Here is a 23,482-nt window from a genome sequence, read left to right as displayed (position 1 = left end):
CCGTCATCGGCAGAGAATATCATTAGGAATTCTTTTGGCAGTCAGACCTAACCACCACCTGAAATTCGCCAACTACGTGTCATATTTTTGAGCGCCAGAAACATTGTGAAGGAAATAGATAGCCTTGAGGTGCTGTTCTTATGATCCCCATCAATTGGGGATAACCGAGATATGGTTACACGGTGGTATTTTTGGTGAAGAAATTGTGCCACCGGGCTACGTCATATACAGACGTGATCGTGGTTCACGTAGTGAAGGGATTGCTGTGACTGCCAAGCATGGAGTGAACGTAACGCTCCTTGATCAACTTGATCAGCATGATAGCTTGTTTTTGCGCCTAATAACGCATGGCTTCACATTTTACCTTTGTGCTGTGTATCGTCTACCTGATGCAACGAATTATTTTATGTCTAGTCTTTTCGATCGTTTAATACATTACCAGAATCGGAATGTAATCCTTACCGGTGATTTCAATCTGCCTGCAATCGATTGGGACAAACCGTCGTATGGCTTATCTGCCTCATGTGATGTTATTTTAGATCTGATGTTTTCGTTAAACCTTAAAAAAGCTAATCGTGAACTCACCGGAGAGTAATCTGTTCTAGACGTATTCTTTGTTAGCCAAACCTTTTTCGATGGAGTTCTTGACGTTGAACCGGGAATCTCAGATCATTGTGTTTCATAATTTTGTTCTGCTTCGCCTGCCGCTTCCGGGATGCTTCCAGTTAAAATGATAAAGAAATATGTCCGTGCTGATTTCAATGCATTTATCGACGCCTCACAATCGCTGTTAAGCAGCTCTTGCGGGAATGAAGTTCATAGTTTTTGGCATCACTTTAAAAATCCTGTACAGTACTGTACTGAGCATTTTACTCCACTTAGAAAAGTTGACATCAACCGTCGCAATCCTTCGACAAGTTGAGAAATTGTTCAGCTTAAACGCAAAGTGAAGCGATGTAGGAAAAAAAGATCTTCCTTACAACAGCTCCGCCCGCTGAAAGAGAAACTTGCGTAAAGTTAAGTTCAGCGAGGTTTAATTATTTTAATACGACGCTCTTCGAATTCACCAGAAGTAATCCCCAAAAAGTTTGGAATTTTTTAGGTCGAAAGATTTAGCAGTTCAGTAAAGTTCGAATTAATCATGACGTTGTGACGGACTGCACAATAATTGTAGAAAGGCTTAACTTGCACTTGCAAGGCATATTTCTGAGGAGAGGGCAACCACAACTAGAATTCCAAGTGAAGATCGTGATAACGTGCCGGCTATTTATGTGAATGGTGTTTTGTCCATACTGAGGAAACTCGGCAATAAAAAAAAAAGTTCTGGTCCTGACGGGCTTGCAAATGCTTTTCTTAAACGCTCTGCAGCACAATTATACCAGTTTTTAACTCAGATTTTTCAAGTTTTCTTACGTTCTGGTGAATTACCGGAGGACTGGAAAATGGCCCGCGTTGTACCAATCCATAAAAAAGGAGAAAAGCTAAAAAAGGACATAAGCCGGGATCGAACCCGCGTCTTACTGGTCAACACCAGAGCGCCATCAACACTTAACCACTACGGCGTCTCGTAATATGTGAAAATGACGCAAATTCCATCTTGGCTTAACCCGCGGAAGCTGTGGGTATACGTTAGGCAGTCAGAAAGCGGGAAATGTTATTTCTTGGTTTTTGCGTTGCAACAACGCGCCGGTGCCACTAATGATTACGATGAGTGACCTAAAATAGAACTTCAAAGGAATGGAAATCTCATGTTTGAAAAGTATGTGAGTTCCGTACAGTGAATAATTAACGTGATAAACATGCAGAAATAATATTGAATACCTGTCTATGAAACGAGTTGCAAAAAACGAATCGCAGGCGATAAGGGAATGGCGATTGTGACGAGTCAGATGCGTGAAAAACTTCGCAGCGAGAAACCACCGCGTTCATGTTGAGGTAATACAAGATTAAGCAAGTAAAAGGGCCTGAAACAGAATCGATGATGTGGGCGGTGTTTTAAAGACGGTACGTTTTAAGACTCCGGAATGAGCAATTAAAATGGCCAGAGTACAGCTTCAAAAGCCGCCTTTACAATGAAAGCTAAGAGATAGTTATCTAGCAAGTGTACAACCCGAATGGGTTAGCAATATTTGAGGAACTCTAAGTGTATACCGTACTAGTGCTTGCCGTCATATTCTCACGAAATGAAAGAAGACCACCCATAATATTCGGTAACTTAAATGACTCTTGATTTAGCGAGCCGCTTCACAAGGCTGGCTAGTTCCAGCTATATATGCAGTCGTCTCTTTTTGGTAATATATTAAGCTCTGTAGCCGCTTCACAAGGCTGGCTAGTTCCAGCTATATATGCAGTCGTCTCTTTTTGGTAATATATTAAGCTCTGTAGTGGACTTCTTGCAGAGCCCGTGCTTAAGAATAGAAACATGCACTTTCTTTTATCGCTGCTGATTATTCAATTAAATTTGTGGTTTTGTATTTCTCTTCGTTTTTACGCCTAGCACAACTTGACTGGAGTTCTGGGCTCCCACCTGTATGAAAACATACACGTACCTATTTTATGTCAGTAAACATTGATTGATTGATTTATTGATTCATTGATTGTTTTATATCACTCACCGGTTATACTCACGGAAAACACAGGCGACTGGAGCGCATGAGACCGAATGTATGCTTTTGTAATTTATTAAGCAGATGTGTGAACTAAGTGTGAGCTCAAGTATCCTGGTGGTTGTCTTGTCGGAAATATATGGTTTTTATTTGGGCCTCATTCAAAATTCAGCCTGCTTGAAAAGACGCGAAATGGCGGCGAGTGCTTCCTCCGGCTTTTTTTCCGCAACCATGTGGCCGGCTCCCTGGAAGAAAAAATGAGTTATAAAGCATTTCCAGGAAGAAGAAAGTTTGTTGTTTCCGGACTGCGTTAGAATTTCAAGTGTATGAGTAAAAAAACTATGGGAAGAGCGGAAAAGGAAAGTCAAAACCAGACGCACCGTATTTAGGGTTACTAAGCGGTGTTGCCGACGGCTGCCGTTTCCGCCAGGGCAATGCCAGCTGCTTCTATGACCAGGTGCCACAAGTTACTATACAATCTAACACACTCCGCAAGCAATTCCGGATAAACTGCAAATAATTCAACTAGTACAGCGTGCGAAAAAACCAGAAAATTATCATGCCCAACAATTCTGGACGAAAACATTTTTCAAAGGGAACCAGTTTACGAACACCATTTCTCATATATTGTAAGATTTCCCTAGAACGATCAATATATCGCAGATCTCCCGTCAGCAGGCTTCATTTTCTTGCTATTTATGCTTTTGCTGTCCTAAAAAACTGGCTCACTGGTTTTTATGGCTGCCTTAACTGCTAGATATGAGAACTGGAAGCACTCTAAAAGAAAGATGTTGCTACACAGCTCAAGAATCAACCTTTACTTTCATTATTTTCATAACAGTGCCTTACAATATTTCAATATTGAAACTTTTTTTCCGAGAATGTTCGACATGAACAAAAAATACGCACTGCTTCAATGCACTGTAGCATATTCAAATTTTACGTTGTCCCCAACTTTCAGCAGGAAAACAAAAGAAAAATTGGTAAAAGCGCTCCTCAAGTACAGCCAACCCAGGAGCGAGGATGTAGTGGCACTGCTAGGCACCATGAGGTCTTATTTCGCATGTTTAGAACTGTGGAATGTGAGAATGACGGAAGAAAGGACCCAGCTGTATTAAAACACCAAAATCCATCCCTTCAGAAGACTAATGACGCTTAGTAGCGTAGCCTTCACGCAGAGTTTCGGTAAATAAGTCAATTGTCATTACCTTTACAGTGAGGAAGGTGACGTTTCCCTTGTAGGTCTGGTAGTATCCGGCAACTTGTTCATTCAATTTCCAGAGTTTGTACTCAGACAGGGTCTGTGCGAGGCAGTTAGTAGGCAGAGGAGATCGAAAACTCTTGAGTGCTAATTGTTAGTTTAAGAATTTTCGTCATAAGAGATGTTTAAAAGCTGACATGAGCACGTGTAATGAAAGACAGTTGGCAGAAACAATGGCGGAAACACTGTGCGGGAAAGAAAGAACGACGGTAGCGCAGGAGTCCGTAAGAAGCGCACCGATCTGTCGGAACAAAGTAATGGGAGGTATAATTGGAGAGATTTAGCATACCGGAGACGTACTAGCGTTGACGTATAACGGTTTACCGGACGCCGGCTGCGCACGCGCAGTGGGAAGGGTGCCGAAAATGCAAGGGTGCACGGCGAGGATGCGCAGCAGGCAAGGGAGCGGTGAGCTGGAGCCAATGCATGGGTGCAAGGCAAGGCTGCGCTGTGGCAAGGCTGCGCAGTGGCAAGAGTGCAGTGTGAGGAAACTAGCTGCGCATGCGCAGCCGGCGTCCGGTAAACCAGTATACATCTACGCTAGTGTGTCTCCGCTACGCTAAATCTAATATCTAGAGATTCGTGTCACGCCGCCTGGCCCGTTTCTGCTCTAAAAGGGCTCGAACCCACATTTCCAAAAGGGCATGCACAACATTGCTTCTAGATAAAAGTAACATATAATAAAGGATAAATTAAAGCTGTCGGCTGCTACTTGCCGTGGGAACGGGCTCGCGCGGTGCCACCACTACTGCCCCTGCGCGTGCCCCGCATCTGGTGCATTATTCCGGTACAAGATTAAACGAACGCAAGTAGAAAATTCGAAGAAGGAAACCAGATAAGAAATCATGTTTGGCGACCTATATAGTGGCAACGAGCCGTGCTCAGGCGTTACCGTTGCAACGAACTATAGATCGCTTGTGAATTTTTTCCTAAGGCCCGTCGCAGCACATCGTACGCAAGGTTTGCGCTATCTCCCGTGAACTCATGTGGTACGCCGGTGCAGAGGCAGCTCTCCCTTACCAAGCACATTATAAACTACAATCGTAGATGCTATAAGTTTTTACTTTTATCTCTGGTCTTTACCACTTCGCAACGTTATCAATAACAAAGCATTTAGGGTTTTCCAGACATTTCACAAGGCTTAATATATAGAGTGCAATTCACCTCTAAACCGAGGCTCTCGACGAACAGTTGATTACTGATGACGTTAAATGTCATATCCGTGTCCCCGCTGTAGAAGAGCGATTTCAGGCGCCCCGAGTCTACCAGCTTCTTGATGACGTCCCGTACAGTGATGTACTGGGTGGCGTAAAGTAGGCTGTCGCTGCGAATGTTGGTTAGAGCATAGTATAGTGAAAGAAAATTTTAATAAATGGCTATTAGTTAGCTTTCTTAAAAGTTTAGTTACGAAGAAACAAATTTCAAAGAAATGAGAGGGAGTACGGAAATGGCTAACGGAAATGAAATCTCTGCTTTCTTCGAGCAAGTAGCACGGAACAGAATTTGATTTAACCCCTAGTCAGCGTTTCGTCTAAAATACATGCCTCAAGCACAGAAAGCTTACAATTCAGTGGCACAAATCTGTATTTCAAGGAAACTAATCGATTAGGTAAAGGACATACTCTCTTGAAGACTTTATTATTCGGCTAACATGCTTGTATATGTTCAATGAACAAGCCCAAAATGACAAAAGATTGACGGTATGCTCTTGGCGACAACGCTACCTACCCTACCGATCGTCACGACCAGCGACGCCTGCGATACTGGTTTTGAAGCGTTTCTTTTTTCTTTAAGAAACAGTGCCGTGCTCAGTGTAGTTTCGAGAATTTTTTTCTCTCTTGGGATGAAGTACGCCTTTTCTACTTCGCCTCTTTTGAACATCACTGAGGGAACCACTGGTCGCGCTCGATAATGTCGCGTTCTTGATGGCTACAACTCCTAAGAGCGGACTTCCCACTCACAGAACCGTCACTGTTCATGCAGAAGGTCATTTAGCTTTCCATTATGACACAGTACAGCAACAGAGATCAGAAAAAAGGAAACCGGAAGTTAGAGCTATTTTACTAAAAAAAACGATGCATAAGTGCAAAAACTGCAACACTGTTGACAGCCTGATAAACATTTAGACTGTACGCTAGCCCATGATCAGCATGCAGATCGCCGTCCAACAGTCTTTCCTTTTTTGGGCAACCATAAGAAAAAAAATTGCCCACTTCTAAAAGTTATGAACAGATTAAACTGGAAGCTAAATAATTTTTTTTTGTTTTGCATCGAACATGCAAGCAGGGGCGTATAGTATCCAGCAGAATGTTTTTCCTGTAGGGTATTGTGCAGGAGAAAATTGCTATTCTCACTTTTCCATTTACTTGGTGTTCTCTGCCTTCTCCGAGATGCAATTTTGACACTATCATAAATATCTTCTTTCCAAATGCGCGCTCTAATTGGTTTAATAATTGTTTTTTGGGGGGAAAGGAAATGGCGCAGTATCTGTCTCGTATATCGGCGGACACCTGAACCGCGCCGCGGTGAAGGGATAAAGGAGGGAGTGAAAGAATAAGAAAGGAAGAAAGAGGTGCCGTAGTGGAGGGCTCCGGAATAATTTCGACCACCTGGGGATCCTTAACGTGCACTGACATCGCACAGCACACGGGCGCCTTAGCGTTTTTCCTCCATAAAAACGCAGCCGCCGCGGTCGGGTTCAAGCCCGGGAACTCCGGATCAGTAGTCGAGCGCCCCAAATGCGCGCTTTCAAACTTGTTTCTCTAAACGTTATAACGTACGATAACATACCTGCATGGAGTCCAAAGAAGAGGAGACCGGTCGTTGTGCAGCGCTTTCCGCACCTGAGGTTGGTTCATGTACGTCGTCACATTGTCGTAGTTGAGGCACGTTGGATTCGACCCAAAGTTTTTCTGTCCCAGAGCAAAATTTGTGTGGAATCATTGTGCTGAGAACAAAGTGTTTCGGAATATTCATAGGTGCTCATTGTATATACCAAAGCTATAAAAGCATATCATTATAGAGCTCGCAATTCAGGCTGCTTGTGGCGCGCTCTTAGCCCAAGTGACGTCGTCTGAATTTCCTACTGAAGTGGCAACTTGTCCAACCACCTACAGATAACGTTAGCGTTGCGTCGAGCTAAAAAGGAAACATTAACTGGAATCGCAATTGTGTGGTTATCTCATACTAATTCAGCATTGCTGTGATGAATGTTAGAATTGACATACTGGCCGCCGTCATCCGAATTTGTTCAGTGTAGAAGCGTCTTCCAAATTACAACTCTTATTTTTTCCCGTCATATTCAAAGTTGTTTTAGTCTTTTACCTCTCCATTTGTGATACGGTTTTCATAAACTGAGGAAACAAAACCATAGAGCTCAAAGGGCAAGCTGGTCCAGAAAAGAAACAGTAAAAACAAAAATAGCAGTGCCTTTTAGTTCTATTTGTATATTTCAAGATCCAAACCACCTATGCTTGATCACACAGCAGCAGTGTGCCTTTATTCGTAGGCGCCTTTTTGAGAACTATATCGTACTTAAATAAAGTTTGGTTTACTTTTTCGGGGTTTAACGCCCTAAAGCGGCTCCGGCTATGAGGGACGCCGTAGTGAAGGGCTCCGGAATTTTCAATCAACAGGGATTCTTTAGCGTGCATTGCCATTTCACAGTACACGGGCCTCTAGCATTTCGCCTGCATCGAAATTTGATCGCCTCGGCCGGAATCGAACCCACGGCTTTCGGGTCAGCAGCGGAGCGCCATAACCACTGAGCTCCCGCGGCGGCCCTTTAAAAGTTAGATCATGTAAAAGGCATCTTGGCGTTCACACGCAAATAATGAAATACATCAAAGAGACTAATTGTTTCGTACACCTTTCATATGCAAAGCATTCAATTTTTTAGGCATATTCACGTTACTCACGAAGAGCGATCACCAGGAGTGAATGATAACATCAGTCCTCACTGGCATTGCAGTCGCCCGCTTGGGTTCCATTTTCTTTCCCTCCTAGCACTTTTTCCTTCGTCGCACCAGATAGATGCCCATAGCTGTTTCAGGTCGTAACCAGCACTGTCATAGTCGTAATAATAAAGCGCTTTTAACTTCCGTGCGCAGCCCACTTCTAGCTCACGTTCGCATGACTGGCGCGCGCCGGGAGAACCCAAAGCACAAATACTGTCGTTAAGGTACGGGTTTTTCTCCTCTTGTTGAGCTCCGCGGCCCTAGCAGACCTTTAGAAAAAATTTTAGTGTTGTCAAGAATTCAACCGCTTCATCTTGACTTAGCAGGCTCCCAGCGCTGCTTTGAGTGTTTATTTCAGGCAAGCAAACGATCGATCACCACGATTATTCACCTCGAGTATGCAGCCTTTAGCATATTGGCGGCATTATTCAATAAAGCACTATTCAGTATGGTGTTTTGCCGAATGTAATCTTTACTAAGTCCCACACTCAGCAATTCTGGACAGAGGCACTTTTGAATCTGAAACCATTTATGAACGCCGTTTTTTTCATAAAATGTAAGATTTCGCATTAACAGTCAACATAACTCGAGATCACCCGATGACAGTCTTGAATTTTTTTCTGTACACGTTTTTGCTATAGTCAAATGCGTTTCCCATTGGTTTTCTATTGGTGTCCTAACTGTTCGATGCGACCGATGGAAACAGTTTAAAAGAAATATTTTGCTACATATAAAAAGATTAGACCATTACCTTCAAAGTTACTGTAAAGGTATTTTACAATGTTCCAATTTCAGAATTTTGGTCCGAAATTGCTGCACTTTAGAGATCCAGACTATGCCACTGGTGCGCCGGCGTGTTCGCCCGGAAATTCAGTTCGCGGCTATTCCAAACCGGTCGAATAATGGTACTCCTGTTCATTCGAGTTGTACTGAGGGCAGCGTTCAGATTACTCACCCAGGGCTTGACATTGAGGCACCGAAGCATGAACTCCTGGGCTCTGCGGTACGGTGAAGTGGACCATCCCTTTTGTGCAGCATCATGCTTTCTCCCGCCATTTCTTTCTGGTCTAAAACCGATGCAAGTATCGAATAGGTCGTAGTTGTTGAGCCCCCGCTCTATGATGTTGTGGGCTGCCACCTCCACCTGAGAGCCGGAACATAGCACCTACAACTGAGCGCTAACTTGACATATCGGAGAAGAAAGTCCTTATGTTGCCGTGTATCTGCTAACTTGTTATGATAAAGAATACAAACTGATCAGTGTCCTTCAGAAAGACTATATAACAGATCTTTCATGCCAGTATAATCACATAAAGAACCATAATCTGGCAAAAAAACAGCGGCATTCAAATAAAAGACAGGCGGCGGGGTATAAATAGAAAACCTACAGGAATAACCTGGTGGACACGAAGGGAACAGAATTGTTTCAGGGGGCAAAAGCGAGTTAATTGCATCCCTGCTGCAATCAAGAAGTGTGCCTGGACAGGGGATGTAATGCGAAGGCATAGCAATCGATCATACCTTAATGTTAGTGAGCTGCTAGAGTTGCTTATTCATATTAAGCGGCTAGTGCTTCTAGAGCGGCTCTGTTTCCTTCCTTTCTTTTTTTTTTTGTCTTGTCCATATTGCGATTGCTCTTAGTCTTAAGCATGCTCAACCAACTAGCCATCCATTACGAAGGCAAATATTGGTGGGGACAACAAATATCTCTTCAGCGGGTCGTCACTTGGCTCTAAGAGATGCATGTGTGTGTGGTGTGCCCATTAGCGTATGTGTAATGTTACATGGCATGACGCACTTCTGCGGTGGACGAAGTTAGATATTTGTTTATAAATATCTACCTCTATTATAACCTCTATTATATAGAGGTTAGGCCGAATTTTGACTGCGTTCGCTACTCAGGCCGCCACAGTGCGGCAAAAAGAAACCCCGCGGAAAAACAACCTTCATAAAAATTGTATGTTGACCGTTGTCTTCGTATAGACTCAATCGCCTTCTTGTATATATTTTATTTTCCCTTTTCATAGTCTACAGACAAAAGTCTACTCAGAGTGCATCGTGTGATTGTCTGTAGACTGTCCTAGGATTTGTAGTGCCGATAAACTATTCTAAAGGTTTTGTCTGCCGAGATTCCATGCATTTTATAGATACATTCTATGGATAGTCTAAAAAAAATTTTATTGGAGACTTGAAATTATGTTGTCTTGTTTGATGAACAAAAATGCATCAATAACGCCATAGACCGGCAATATATTACATTCACATAACTGTTTTAAGCTACATTCATGTAACATTTCCTCTTACAATGTTCCTTCTTGATGTCTTCCTTGATAGCGACTGAAATAGACGACCTTGTAAACTTTATTTTAAGACGTAAAAATGACTTCCCGTCACAACATCGGCTAGACCCGCGCCTCGGCATACCTGATGATTTGTGAAAAGCCTTAAATGGTCCAGCACTCACTTGCTCCGGGTGTGAGGCAGCGCTGCGGTGACAACTAATGAAGCATGAATGTAGTGAGCACCACTTCCACAAGCGCCGCTATGTTTCCTTAAACTAGTCTCTACTTAGGATGGGCGCACTTTTGTTCGCATTTTGCGTGCGCGTAATGTTGGCCTAAAGCCTGAACCACATTTCCCATCGCCAGACGCACTGGTCAATTGCCATATATACGCACCTTTCCAAATATAAGCTCGCTAAATATATAAGTTTTTTTATGGTATTGTCTTCCATTTTTAATCAGTTCAAACTCACAGTGCTCATGCGCCTTCGGTTTCAATATTTGAATAGGTTTGAATAGAAAGCGCGAATGTTCATTAGGCAGTGAGAAGTCCATGCAATGGTGCGCGAAGAATGTTGTTGTTGGGTTTTCAGTTTTAAGCATTAGTTCAATCTGGCAAGCTGCGTTTATGCTATGACAACAGGATAAATTTGTATTTAACCGAGCACATTCAATACCCCTTCGCTACGTTTCTGTCTATTGCAATACAGGCACGCTTAGTGATAGTCGTGCAAGTTAGCTGCAACCGATTACGGCGTAACATATTCGAAAGCAAGTAAGTAAAATATTTGAGATAAACACATTAGAAAATGAACTATGGTCCGCATACGCACGGCAGTATCGCATTCCAAGGAGATGAACGGCGGCTCGACGAAGCTGCAGGTCTCTTCAGAAGCGCTGCCGTTACAACACGACGAAAGAAGGCTGTTCCACAACCTGTTGTGCAGGCGATAAGGGTTAGAAAGTACAGCGATCAGGATGCAAGATGTTCATAACATGTACTGCTATTGGTGTCATGCATACTTACTCGAGATCTAATATTCCATGGTACTGGCCAAAGAACAACAGAGAGTTTCCGGTAATGCGGAAATCGAGTGCTCCATTGCCGATGGCATATCCCTGGACAGCAGAAGGCGTGGTTTGTTTTTGTTGCACACTCTTCAGGCGGCAAATAGGCCGTACGTTATTACAACATTACCGCAAATAGTGATGCTTTTTATCACTGCCACTTTGAAAGAACACTACGAACTGCTAATACAGTTAGCACCTCCAAGTGGCGTCTCATCAATAAATCAAAAACTGGCGCTGCGTATCCAAACTTTCCCACATAATTGTATCAAAGCTGTTCTATTTTACACCAAAATGGCACCTTACAACATGAGGTACAAAATAAATCCTACTGCTAACGTTCTTCTCGAAGCAGCATGGGGATTTACTTTCATGCTAGCAGAAGGACACAACTAGCAGAAGGACACAAAGTGATCTCTTCAGGAAACAGAAATCAGATTCACCAAGGCTTACGCTTGCCTTAATGCATGATCATCAGTTTCTTGGCTGCATATGCCTTGTAACCACTAGCCTGCTCTAGTAAAAACAAGCATCTATACCTTGCCTTTATTTCGGTGCCCAATGGCAAAAAAAATGATTAAAAATGCTGTTTTCCTTTTGACATAAGAAAGAACGCTTTCGCAGCAGCTTGCATCAGTGGTATTTATTACCGGGCAACAGTTAGAGCAACCCAGAGTTCACCGTTCATAGCAGATTCAAACCCACAGCTCACAGCTGAGGAGTTTGAGTTGATGGCAGCGAAGCTGGTTAGCTGACTTCACATACCTTGAGGTTGATTCCTTGGCCATCCTTCACCAGACGGGAAGCGAGCATGACGACATACGTAGCAGCGCTTCCTTTTCCGGCTATATAAAACTCATTGTTCTTCAAGCTGGGGAACTTGCTGAAGAAATCCAAAAGAGCCCCCTGAATGTCGTCTGTAGTGGAGTCGTCGTTGCTCGTGTAGTTTCCCGACGGGTCGTAAGAGAAGCCAACGCCGGCCGGTGCCTCCAAGTACAGCACACTGGCAAGCTAATAAAAGAACCAGGGTTGTGACAAATGTGACGGGGCATTTTCTTGAAGTCGTCTGCTAAAATGCTAAAGGTAAAAGGAATTGAGATAAACTCCCGTGTTAGTGTTACAAATTATCAAAGCAAAACGCTGAAAGCCGGCACAATTGATGAAGTCCCCGGAGTAACTTTCTCACAGAGACGTCACGTTAGAAGTTTCTATCGCACAGGTACTTCAGTAAGGTATGTGCTTTAGGATAAGTGTACTACCTCGATGGAAAGAAACGCGAACAACCCGACGCCAACACGCCTCGCGGTTGGAATTTATTTTCATCTAGCTTTTACCTGGACGGTACGAAAAAGACGTTAGAATCGTCCTGGAATGTATCATGGACGAGTCTAGAGTATTTTTGCTATCACTGAAGTAAAAGCGCGGTGAAAATGAATTGTAACAGCGGAGCGTGTTGGCGCCGGGTTGTTCGCGTTTCTTTCCATCGAGGTAGTACACCTGTGCATCACATATGGTGCAAAGTATCGTTGCAAATTAGCGACATAAGTAAAGCTAATCAATGTTTATATTATCTGGCTTCCTTACGTTTTCACGAAAGCACAGTTTCGCGTAATTCCCTCTGCTTTTTGACTGCTGTGAAAATGGTAGATATAACACATTGCAGCAATCATTCGATACCTTGTTCCAGCTGTATGGGTTTGCAACGAGAGTCTTTCCATTGTCAGCCACTCGGAACGGACCGTGCTCTTCCAGCAAAGTGACCATGGCGCTGCACCCTGGACCGCCATCAAGCCACAGCATCAGCGGGTCCTTGTCAGGTGAGCCTTGGCTCGCCACGAACCTGCACAAAATTAGCAGTTAGTTCAAGTCTTCCAGCAGCAGCTGAAGGCAAGTTACTGTTCGAATCAGGTTGCAATTTGGTATCAGGTCTTTGCGCAGATTAACCCGATTGCATGTCTATGCACGGGTAAATCTGTACATGCATCTCCAGCGCCCTGCACCACCTTCAAAAACAAATATATATTAGGATTAAAGTGTGCAGCCGATAGTTAGGCTCGGAAGCAACAGCAAAGAATTATTAGCTGCCACTTTTATTCAAGTATATTACAGGATTTTCGGACATGGTCTTTGGTAGCTTCTATGAGCATTCGTATTTCCTGCGCTCATCGTAATGAAACGAGATATCTTAATGGGGTAGTCCGACACATATTCCTAATTTTTATTTCATTTTGTTTTCTGCCCAACGCAACTCAACGCTGCCAGCGACTACAAAAGTCTAGATGTATAAAAGTTTCCCAAGCGCTGAAACCGTTTTTCCGACTTTGAGTAGCACAATAGCATCATGTAAAAAAAAAGTTGGTCGAAGTGGTAGGTAGAAGTTTAAACATAAATTAAACCACTGAGTTCCGTTCTAACTGATAAATAGTGTTTCGTACGTGTTTGTTAGTGCAACCCTACAAAATTCAGTCTACAAGCAAACTTTGTAGCTGCTGTACACACTCAAAACCTCTACAGAAATCATAGATTTCATAATATGCTGTAGAGATGACGTGACAGTTGACACACACGAAAGCCCCTCCCCTATAGGAGTGACGACTGCACATAATGCGCACCTTGACAAATGTTTATTGCGGAATATTGTTGCCGCCCCATGCCGTTGCAGCTAGTCCCTGCCAGAACTACGACCGTTAGCAGTTCGGTGTGTTTGACTAAAAGTTGTTATGCACGTTGAGAATTTAAAGTGAACATGCTAAGCGCCTACTGCGGGCGCGAAAGAGTCTGCTAGGCTCGCCTAAATATTGTCTGGTAAAACACAACCGAGGAGAACGCACACTGAGGCACTCCCACCTTGCATTGGCAACGCCCGCTGCTTTTCTGTATGTAGTCTTTGTCAAAAGTATGCAGCCCAAGGGGTCTGCTTCTGAGCCTTGCATCGCTGGTCCCCTTGCATACTCAGGGACCCCAAAATAACAAAGGCGAGAGGAACTGAACTCCTCTACCCTCCCAAGTTTAGGACTGTTAAATGTGCTCAAGAGTCCCGCTACGCGGCCAGGAAGCAAACCACTTGGGCTGTATATTTTTGACAAGGACTGTAAACTGAGTCATCATCGCTGTGGCACATATATTGGTCGATTTTTCATAGTCTTACCAGTAAAACATCTTCCTTGTTGCTCCAACGTTAAGAAAGCCCGCGTACTGCTTGAAGTTGGGCTGTTCAGCCAGACCTGGCAGAAAGAGGATTTCGTCTCCTGGCGGTCCTTGTGAGACGGTCATTGATGCTGCCATTAAAATCCAGACAACTTTGTTTTTCCAGCGTTCCATGGCTGAAACAATATTTCCGGGGAATATCATATATTTAGGGCCCACCACTATTTTGACGCCATATATAAGTGTTTGTCATACCTGGAAATGAAAGAAAAGGCGTATAACTGATTTGAAGCAAGTCATTTTGTACGGGAACATGCCTAGCTGCCATTAATTTACTTAAAGACCGTTTTCTAGAGGTGTTACACATTTGCTGTGGTTTCTTGTTTTTTTTTCTGAAAAAGTTCTTGACGATATAAACTGCGCTGGACACTGAAATCATAGAAGGAAGGCGGCTGCCACAACCTGTGGCGAAGACAGCATTTAGTGTTAACCTGACTGGCAGTCGTATCATCGAGACTCAAGAGGATGACACGCCGCGATGAACAAGCCGATCAGCAAGGCTTTTGGCTTCTAGGGGCGTCGCGGTTAAAACGAGGGTATTTTTTTATTCTCTATGGATTACCGCGGCCTAAACAATGCAACCGGTAAGAGCGTTTGGCTTCTCCCTAGAATTTACGGTGCTCTTGGCCGTCTACACATCGCGAAATTCCTTTCGACTTTCCGCTAACGCTCCGCACACTAACAGGATACAATGGTGGATAGTGAGTGTGTAACACAGCCGTTTAGCGTTTCCGGCTGACCTGTCATAGTTTATTATCATGACCACCGGAAGAACGACCTTCGCTGCTTAGATTACTTTGTAGTCATTCCCTCCACCTGTTCGAGGTGCTTTATTCTTTTGGTAACTGTTTTTGAATGCCTCACTGGCGCTTGCCAGAAGTTAAACTGAATAAGTTGCGCCTTTACACAAGGCCGACACTTGCAGTTAGCAGAGTGTCATAGTTTTTTCTGCTTGTGACGTGGGTATGGCTGCGCGGTCACCCTTGTCGATGTATATAAATGAAACGTAGTCCTCAGTGATTTCAATGTGTCACTATTTTGCGCTTCATCGGAAGAAAGTGCTCTTCAAATTTTCTGAGTAGATAAATAATCTAATGCTACTATCCAATGCTTTCTTCAAGCTTTTTTCCCGTCATGCTTCGTGCATTTTTACGTGTCGCAGTGCGAACCAGAACAAAATTACGGGCAGATTATTTGTTGCCCTGGGATCAGTAAATTCTTTTAAGAATTGTTTGATTTCTGTAAGAATATAGTAGTATTCAGGGGAAGGAATTATTGTGGGAGCACAAACTTCAGACAGTAACAACCCCGATTTCAATCTGCATGTTACATGAGCAACCAATTATTTGAAGCAAGTTGGAAACGCCTTTCCATTCTTTCAGCTGCAATGACTCTACTTTCAAAACTGCCAATGCTCTTACTTGACGAGCAAAGAAAGCATATGTAGACAACAATGAGCAAATCAAGGCAGCAGTGTGTGCTAGTTGGTTGTACATTTGATGGGACTAACGCGCTACACAACGAAAAATCAACTGAAACAACGGACACAGGACAAGCAAGCACTAACAACCAAGCATAAATCACCGGAATAAATCTTAGTTGTTAGAGCGCGCTTGTCCTGTGTCCGTCGTATCAGTTGTTGTTTTTCCTTGTTTAGCGCGTTATTCCCATCAAATGAGCAAATGTTCTCCGCACTTTTCTATGTTTAGTGATTTTTCTTCCAAACGAAGCGTTCTCCAGTTTGTGTGAAAACACAATATTTTTAATTTCGATCTCAGAGTAAACCTAACTAAATCGGCATTTGAATGTAATAGAGAAAGCTTAGTCGGCAATAATCTTATCCCAGGATATAAAGCTAATCAAATATGTTAATGAAAAAGATTATGGAAGATCGAGAGGTGTGAGACGGGGGGGGGGGGAATAAAAACTGAACCGCATCCAAGACAAAGTTCGTCGTGCTGAATTGTGGGTTGCGCCTGCCCAGTTTTTCTTGCTGTGTCTGGTCCGATTTGGCGCGTTTTTTCTCTTGATAAAAAAAAAATGTCTTGAAAGAATCTCAAAGCTAGACTGCATGCGAGCTTGAGGAGCGGTGTGAGCGAACTAGGGTTAAATGAAAAGCAATATTTTTATCCAATGTAATCAATTATTAAGTTATAGCTGCCAGAACGATGCATGTCAATTCAAAGTGACGTGTATAAAGCGAAGAAAACAGGGATAATTACAAATAGCTCATGGAATGTCCCATCCTTAAAGAAATTGTTTCTCTTTGTTACAATGCCTTTCTTCTGCAATTGCGAGACCGTATGAAGCAACAGCCTGACGCGACATACGTGTAGGCGAATAACGCAAGTAATGCTTTAGATAACAAGCTGTAAAGGCTCTCCGCAAGGATGTCTAATATGTTATTTCCGGCATCCCAACATGCCTAATTCCCATTGAAAAGAACGCTGGAGCTGTCGAATATTCACCTCAGAACATTGATAGGTTCCCATCTTAGGTACAACTACATTGTACTTGTAGGCATTCCAAAGAAGAGTCCAATCTAGAGTCCAAAATGCTCTCTACAATTTTGAAGAGTAAAGAAACACCATGAAAGTCGAAACAGGGTACGTACTCGTTTTGAAGAAGCCAGTATTGCTTTGCGTCTCGAAGCCCGATCGACTGCCGCATGGTTCGATTTGTGGAAACGTGGGGCTTATCATCTGGGATGATAGCAGCAGCCAAAGCTTCTTTTGTTTCGTGATGCTTGCCGCAGATTATGCGATAACAGAAATGAGTCCTTGCTACCGTCATTGTTCTGTGCACTTTGCGCTCGGGTCTAGGCTCGCGCTTCACTCCGGTACCCTAAGCTTCCGTACAAAGGAGTTGTGACGCGGAAGTGTTTGGAGCGTAAAGATTGCTCTTTTTTGTTCCGGTAATAGAGAGTTATAGCATAGCGTAATCCTAGATCCGTTACCATGAAGCGCAACCGTGGGTCACCACTCCGTACGCGCTGATTGGTCCTGACGCGGCAGGCGCGCACGCAGCTGACAGGCACGTGGCGCCATCTCATGCCCTGAATGCGTTCTGCGCACGCGCATTGGCGCTTCGCGGAGGCGGATCATGGTAACAGATGCCGGATCACACTATGCTATAACTATCAACAATGCACTTGTGCGGCGCTTTTCGGCATTAGGAAGCAGCAGGGTCGTCTATGGAGACTTCTCACTTCTATGCGGAAAGAACAATACGTGACTTGGCGCACGGTTGTGCTGCTCAGATTCGGCTGAGGAAACTTCGATAACTTGTTCGGTGCATGCTGTTCTGCCGCAAGTTGCCTTTATTCAGCGGTCTGTTGTGTTACATTTCAAAAGATTTGTTTTGAAGCGCGGCTGAGTGAGCGCTCTCTTAACAGTAAACTGCTGTTGACGTGGCTGTAGTTTTATAAAGTGTAGGCGCGTATACTGATGGCCGAGACTATAAAGACATGTATCACGCTGCTTGAGCCACCCGTTTTTATCGCTCGTTGTGTGCGCCCAACTCATCAACAACAATCTGTGGCCATGCCAAAGAATTTTTAACCGCTTTAAAGGGACGTGTAACATGCCAAACATATTTTTGCTCCTCGGACTTTTTGAAAATTCCCCCGTCCGAGCCCCCATTTATTCTTCCTTTCGGAGCGAATACTTGTTGCCGGCCACAGATGTGCGTGCATAATGGTCGGCGATGCAAGCAATCACTCCCGTCTCACTGTTTTCACGATTACAGGCGGGTTCGAAGCTCTGATAAAAACAGCGTGTGCGTCCTCTGTTTGATATACTGCAGCTGCTTGCTGCAGCCGGATGCACAGGTACGTCTAGCAGGTTGAAACGTTTAAAGCGCGCATAGTTGGGTTCAAAGGAGTGAAAACACAGTTTGCGTGCTTTTTTTTTTTTGGCTATGCTGCAGTCTAGGCTCTGCTCGCTTCCACCGGGCGCGCGAGTGAGCTCAGCACGTGGAAACATTATAAAGTGTACAGGTGCTCCATAAAGATCAACGTATTCGCCAACACAGTGCAGTGCGCTCGGTTTTATGATGCTTAAGTACGGCGCTTCTAAGTTCGTATGCTTGGGCCCGAATGAGTTCGGAAGGGCCCTTCCAGTAAGCCAAGCAGTTCTGCATCTTGTAGCGAATGCACTGCTATGCAAGGCGCCTTTTAGTTTTCCTCGTGTGAACTGTTGCACTTAACTCCACATAAAGAAATGTTCGAACAAAATTCTATAACAGGCCACTTTTAGTTATTTAAATTAACTTAAATCATATTTTACGTAACGGTAAGCAAGAAGACAGAACGACATGACGGATGGCAATGGCATAATTTAATGGCGGCTGTCTAGACCGAGCGTTTTGTCCCGCATACAAGCTCGTAGAAAAGAAATCCAAAAGGAAACACAACCGCAGCCAGCACCCATAGCCCTCGGCAACCGGCACTGCAACTTACAGTCGGAGTTCTGAAACCTAGACCGTTATCCAGCTCTTTCAGAACGCCGCAATGCATAATCCATCGCCAATACCTCCGCTTCTTGTAATTAAAGCTGCAAACACAATTGACCGTGTCACCACTGCAGAAGTAGCCGAGCCGGCTCCGAAACGGCGGGAGTATTGTTTTTGCAAATGAAAAAGTTTCGGTTGCAAAAATCGGTCCCAATTTAGAATAAAAAGCGACCACCGGCGGCACATGGCTGCTTTCCTTAAGTCAGTTATCTCGCACCCATGATGTAATTACGCATTAATTTCCCATTAATCAACGCCCCAAACTTAACGAAATCAAAGATAGAAGCATCCCTTATAATCATTCCTTGCTTCCGGTAACTTATGGTAATTTTTATAATATATCACAAGGAACCCCTCATTTCCCTACCGTCGAGTGCACACAGTATGTAGAAATCCGTCCGCTGCTCCTGAACACATTACTTGCCATGTGGATTGGTGGCGCCATCTGATGTGAATGCCACAGGTCATGAGCGCTTTCATTTCACCACCTAGGCAGCACTGGTCATAAAGTGGTGTTTCTGATACAAAAACGTCTTTTAAATGAATATGGACAGTGGGACGAAATTAAAGCTCCTCAAAGCATAAGAAGAGTAGGTGGACCATTGTACCTCCAACAGCATTTTAGTGCCACATAACGCGAATGTGACGGCTTCTTGCAATGCATAGATATTGAAGCATGAGCGACGCGCGGGAATATGAACGCGAGACAGGCTCCCGACTGCATGGAGGCTGTCAGCACAGCATCAGCACCACAAAGCGGCCGAAACAGAAACCAAACAGCCATGACTATAGGTAGACGACTGCCGATAGATGCCGCCTTCGCTCAGCGTTTTGTGTCCGTTGGAAATTTGACTCTCGATCGCAGAGGTAAATCGAAGCTTTGGATTACTGGGTTACTCATAAAGAAGCTGAGCTTTGCAGCATGGTCGCAAATTTTGCTTGTGAGAAGTTCACCTTTTTAACAACAATAAACTCAAAACAAGACCCCAGTGCGTGGAAAATATAAGCTTTTCGTGAGTGAAACTTGAAGTGCGGCAATAATTTCAGAAAGAACAGACGTGCCGTCTCCCCACTCCACCCTTGATTTCTTCTTTAAAGTGGGAGTAATATTAAGCTGCTGAACAAGTTGACTGACAACTGTGTAATAATGGAAAATACAAATGAAATTTCAGCCTGTGACTGTCGGTCAAACTACTTAAGACATGAACCAATCGACAAACGCATCGTGCTTCGAGCATTATGCTGGCGCCATCAAGTGGCCAAAGTGGGAGCCAAACGAAAAGACCAGTCCTCACTACGAACGCACGGCGACAGATGCCGCCTCCACCTTGCATTGATCTTTTTTTGCCAGGAAATACGCTTTGTTGCTGCATCGGGAAATGAAAGCTCACCATAACAGGTTGTAATTTGTTTAGATGATGAGCTTCAAAGAAAAATACGGGTTCCGCTTTTGAAAAGGAAAGTTTTTCAATGTTCACTAACAAAGTTTTCTAATAGAGGAAGATCTTTTGCGGCCATAATTTCAGAAATAACCACCTGCGGTTCTTTAATGTGCACTGATAATAACTGTAACGCTAACTATATGAGGTTTTCCTGCTTCCAAAAAGTTTTCACTAAGGTTCGAACACCATAATTTTGACAAAGACATCACATCAGTAGCTAGTGTCCTCGTAAAAAGACACAAAAATAGGATGAAGTCCTCAGCCTATTCTTGTATTTCCCAAGCATCCGCGCAAGAAAGAGCAACTACTGCCATCTTTTGTTGGAAATTTCTTTTTACCGGATTTCACAAAGCTGCGTAATGGTTCAGCAAGCACAGATTACAAACAATGTTGCAACCCAGTTCGAAATTGGGTAGGAGGTATGTGCAGGTTTTTCCCAAAAATGCCGCAGTTGCAAGCTGCGTATATTTGACAGCTTCAAACCCTGAATCAATGGCGTTTGTCGCATGCTCGAGGAGCATCAGATGTTTTGTTTTGCCATTGCGCATACGTTGTGGCAAATAAAATTCTTAGCGAAAGAAGGCATTTCCTGCTATAAAAAATTCAGCCTCGGCAACTGAAAAAAAAATTTAGGGGTTCAAAGCACACATCAATATTCTATTCTCTGCGAATACTTCCTAGTTGAGAAAAATATGCTGCTGCGACACGCCACAACCACCGCACAACCTCGTTTACTGAGCGCATTTGGAAGAATATTCAGAATATTTATTCTTCTGAGGGTGTTCTGGGGCCGTTTTATTCAGAACACTAAAGGCACCCTGAGTAGCTGAAAAAAAACTATTAGAACGTGAGATAAAAATTTTTTATTTGTAATATTTTTGTATGTGTTCAGATGAGCGAAATCTTTCAAAGGGAGATGCACAACCGGGGTTCCAAGATTATGAGACATGACTTTATTGAAGCAATTTAACATTTTCCCCGCAGGGGGACGTCTGCAACTTGCAGGCGTTGGTGAGTGGCGACACCACGGGTTCCCGAGCATCCGCAGGGACATCCCCGCAGGGGATGATGGTGAACAGTGCATCAAACCCGCGCCTCGCCGTGCGTGGCATCGCCGTGTCCGGGGAAAAGGGGATCCTGGTGGTTGAGCCGATGCCGAGCGTTTGGACCTTTAAGGCCCCTCGGCGGAGGCAGCACACCACTTTGGCTCCAGCTTCCTGTAGACGGCACCTCCGGCCTGACCCAAACGGGGGAAATCGGCAGTCGCCTTTTCCTGTCCTCCTCTACATCTTTTATTTTCCTGTCTTCTTTCTGACTACTGTCCTGTCTCCTCGTCGTTTCTTGGTTTTTTCATTCTTCATGGGCGGCTAGGGTGAACCTTGTGTGGCGAACTACCCAGGGTTTCGTCTTATTTGGTTATAGTTGAGGTGTACAGCTGACGCGGGCAGGCCTTGCTTGCAACCTCCTGTCCCGTCCCCATGTTGGGCTCCGTGGTGGGTGGCTGGCACCGTGGCTGAAAAACTAAATTTTTTTTATGGCTCCCCTCCATTCCAAACCTGATCGCTCTCTAAAAAGAGGGCGGAACGATGAAGATTTTTTCAAAAAAGAAAAGTGTCATTCCCAAATTTTCACGTCATTCACAGCAAAGCTGAAGAGCAACAAGCAAGACTGATTTCCCCATTCTTGGTAGCAAAGTGCCTGACAGATACCTTGGGGTTTGGGTATAAGGTATCAAAAATGGCTTGTGGCGACTTACTGCTCGAAATACGTGACACTGTCCAGCACTCGAAATTTGCAAACATTGTATCGATAGGGGAAATTCCTGTCTCCATCACGTCACACCGATATTTGAGCACAGTCCGAGGCGTCATATAAGAAATTGATTTTGTTCACCTCTCTGAAAAAGAAATGCTTGAAGGCCTTGCCGACCAAGATGTCATAAATGTTCAGCGGATAAAGATCCGGAAGGATAACAAGGAAATAGATACGAAACACGTGATCCTCACTTTCAACACCAGCACACGACTTGAAAGCATTGAAGTCGGGTATCTGAAAATAAATGTAAGGCCATATATACCCAACCCACGCAGATGTTTCAATCGCCAGAGGTTCGGCCACGGCTCACAGAGTTGTCGCGGCCGCAAAACGTGCGCGAAATGCTCCTCGAAGGACCACCAGTAAGATGAATGTGTTGCTGCCCCGCGGTGCACAAATTGTGAGGGAGACCATGCTGCATACTCCAGGGCTTGTCCGTCCTGGAAAAAAGAAAAAGAAATAATTACTCTGAAAACCACTGAAAACATTTCTTTCAAGGAAGCGAGAAGGCGATACGCTGAAACAAACCGATTCTCCTTCACTGCGAAAACAACCTTCGCCGATGTGGTGCGTGGGCGCGGCGCACCACACCAGGCTTGGACACCTGTCCAGGCCGCACGCAGTGGGCCTATGGCAAGGCCATCCGCGGCCCCTGGTGGAGTAGCTGATACTACTCCGCCAACCCCAAAGCAGGCTGCGCAGACCCCCGGGTCAGCGGGCCTCAAGACCTCTTCCCACAGGTCGAGGTCTAACTCAAAAGTCAGCGTGAATCCTGCACGGTCGTCCAACGCCTCTGCCTCTGCTGAGGCGATGGACACGACCCAGGGCAGCCCCGTGCCGTCCACATCGGACGGACGGCGGAGGTCTTTGGATCGATCAAAAAAAATGTGAGGCTCCGAGTCAAGGGGCCAAATCAAAGTTAATCTAATTTTATCTGCACACACGCACACAACATTAAGATGGCTTTCATAATACACTGGAACTGCAGAGGTCTCGTAAATAACTATAACGACATAAAATACATTTTAAACACAATTTATCCTATTGCTTTATGTGTGCAGGAAACCAATCTAGGCCCTCAGCACACAAAGGTGCTAAAGAAGTATACTGTCTTCCGCCGTGACCGAGAGGGGGTGAGCAGACTCTCAGGAGGCGTAGGAATCATTGTGCAACCTGGCGTAGCGGCTAGCGAGATCAAACTCAAAACTAGGTTCGAAGCCGTAGCAGCCACTGTGGTTGGTTACAAAACCATTACAATTTGTAGCGTATATCTTCAACCACATCTCGAAGTAAGACAGCATGAATTAGAGAGCCTTTTACAACAGTTACCGGA

The 23,482-nt window shown here is 44.3% G+C and overlaps 1 protein-coding gene across 1 annotated transcript; it reads right to left on the bottom strand.

Moving 5' to 3' along the window:
• Positions 1-2,658: 2,658 nt before the first annotated feature.
• LOC144111138 (lysosomal protective protein-like) lies at positions 2,659-14,569 on the bottom strand. The gene is made up of 10 exons (XM_077644293.1): positions 14,322-14,569; positions 12,851-13,013; positions 11,939-12,184; positions 11,133-11,224; positions 10,939-11,041; positions 8,779-8,967; positions 6,658-6,779; positions 5,032-5,191; positions 3,815-3,907; positions 2,659-2,851 (listed from the first exon to the last, which is right to left on the bottom strand). Exons 1-10 carry the CDS (start codon positions 14,522-14,524, stop codon positions 2,768-2,770), a joined length of 1,455 nt encoding a protein of 484 aa, XP_077500419.1. The 5' UTR covers positions 14,525-14,569; the 3' UTR covers positions 2,659-2,767.
• Between the last annotated feature and the right edge of the window lie 8,913 nt (positions 14,570-23,482).

This window comes from Amblyomma americanum, chromosome 11 (assembly GCF_052857255.1).
Source record: "Amblyomma americanum isolate KBUSLIRL-KWMA chromosome 11, ASM5285725v1, whole genome shotgun sequence".
Taxonomy (NCBI): domain Eukaryota; kingdom Metazoa; phylum Arthropoda; class Arachnida; order Ixodida; family Ixodidae; genus Amblyomma; species Amblyomma americanum.
The sequence above is the reverse complement of the archived record's forward strand: the minus strand, read 5'-3'. Positions and strand labels throughout refer to the sequence as shown.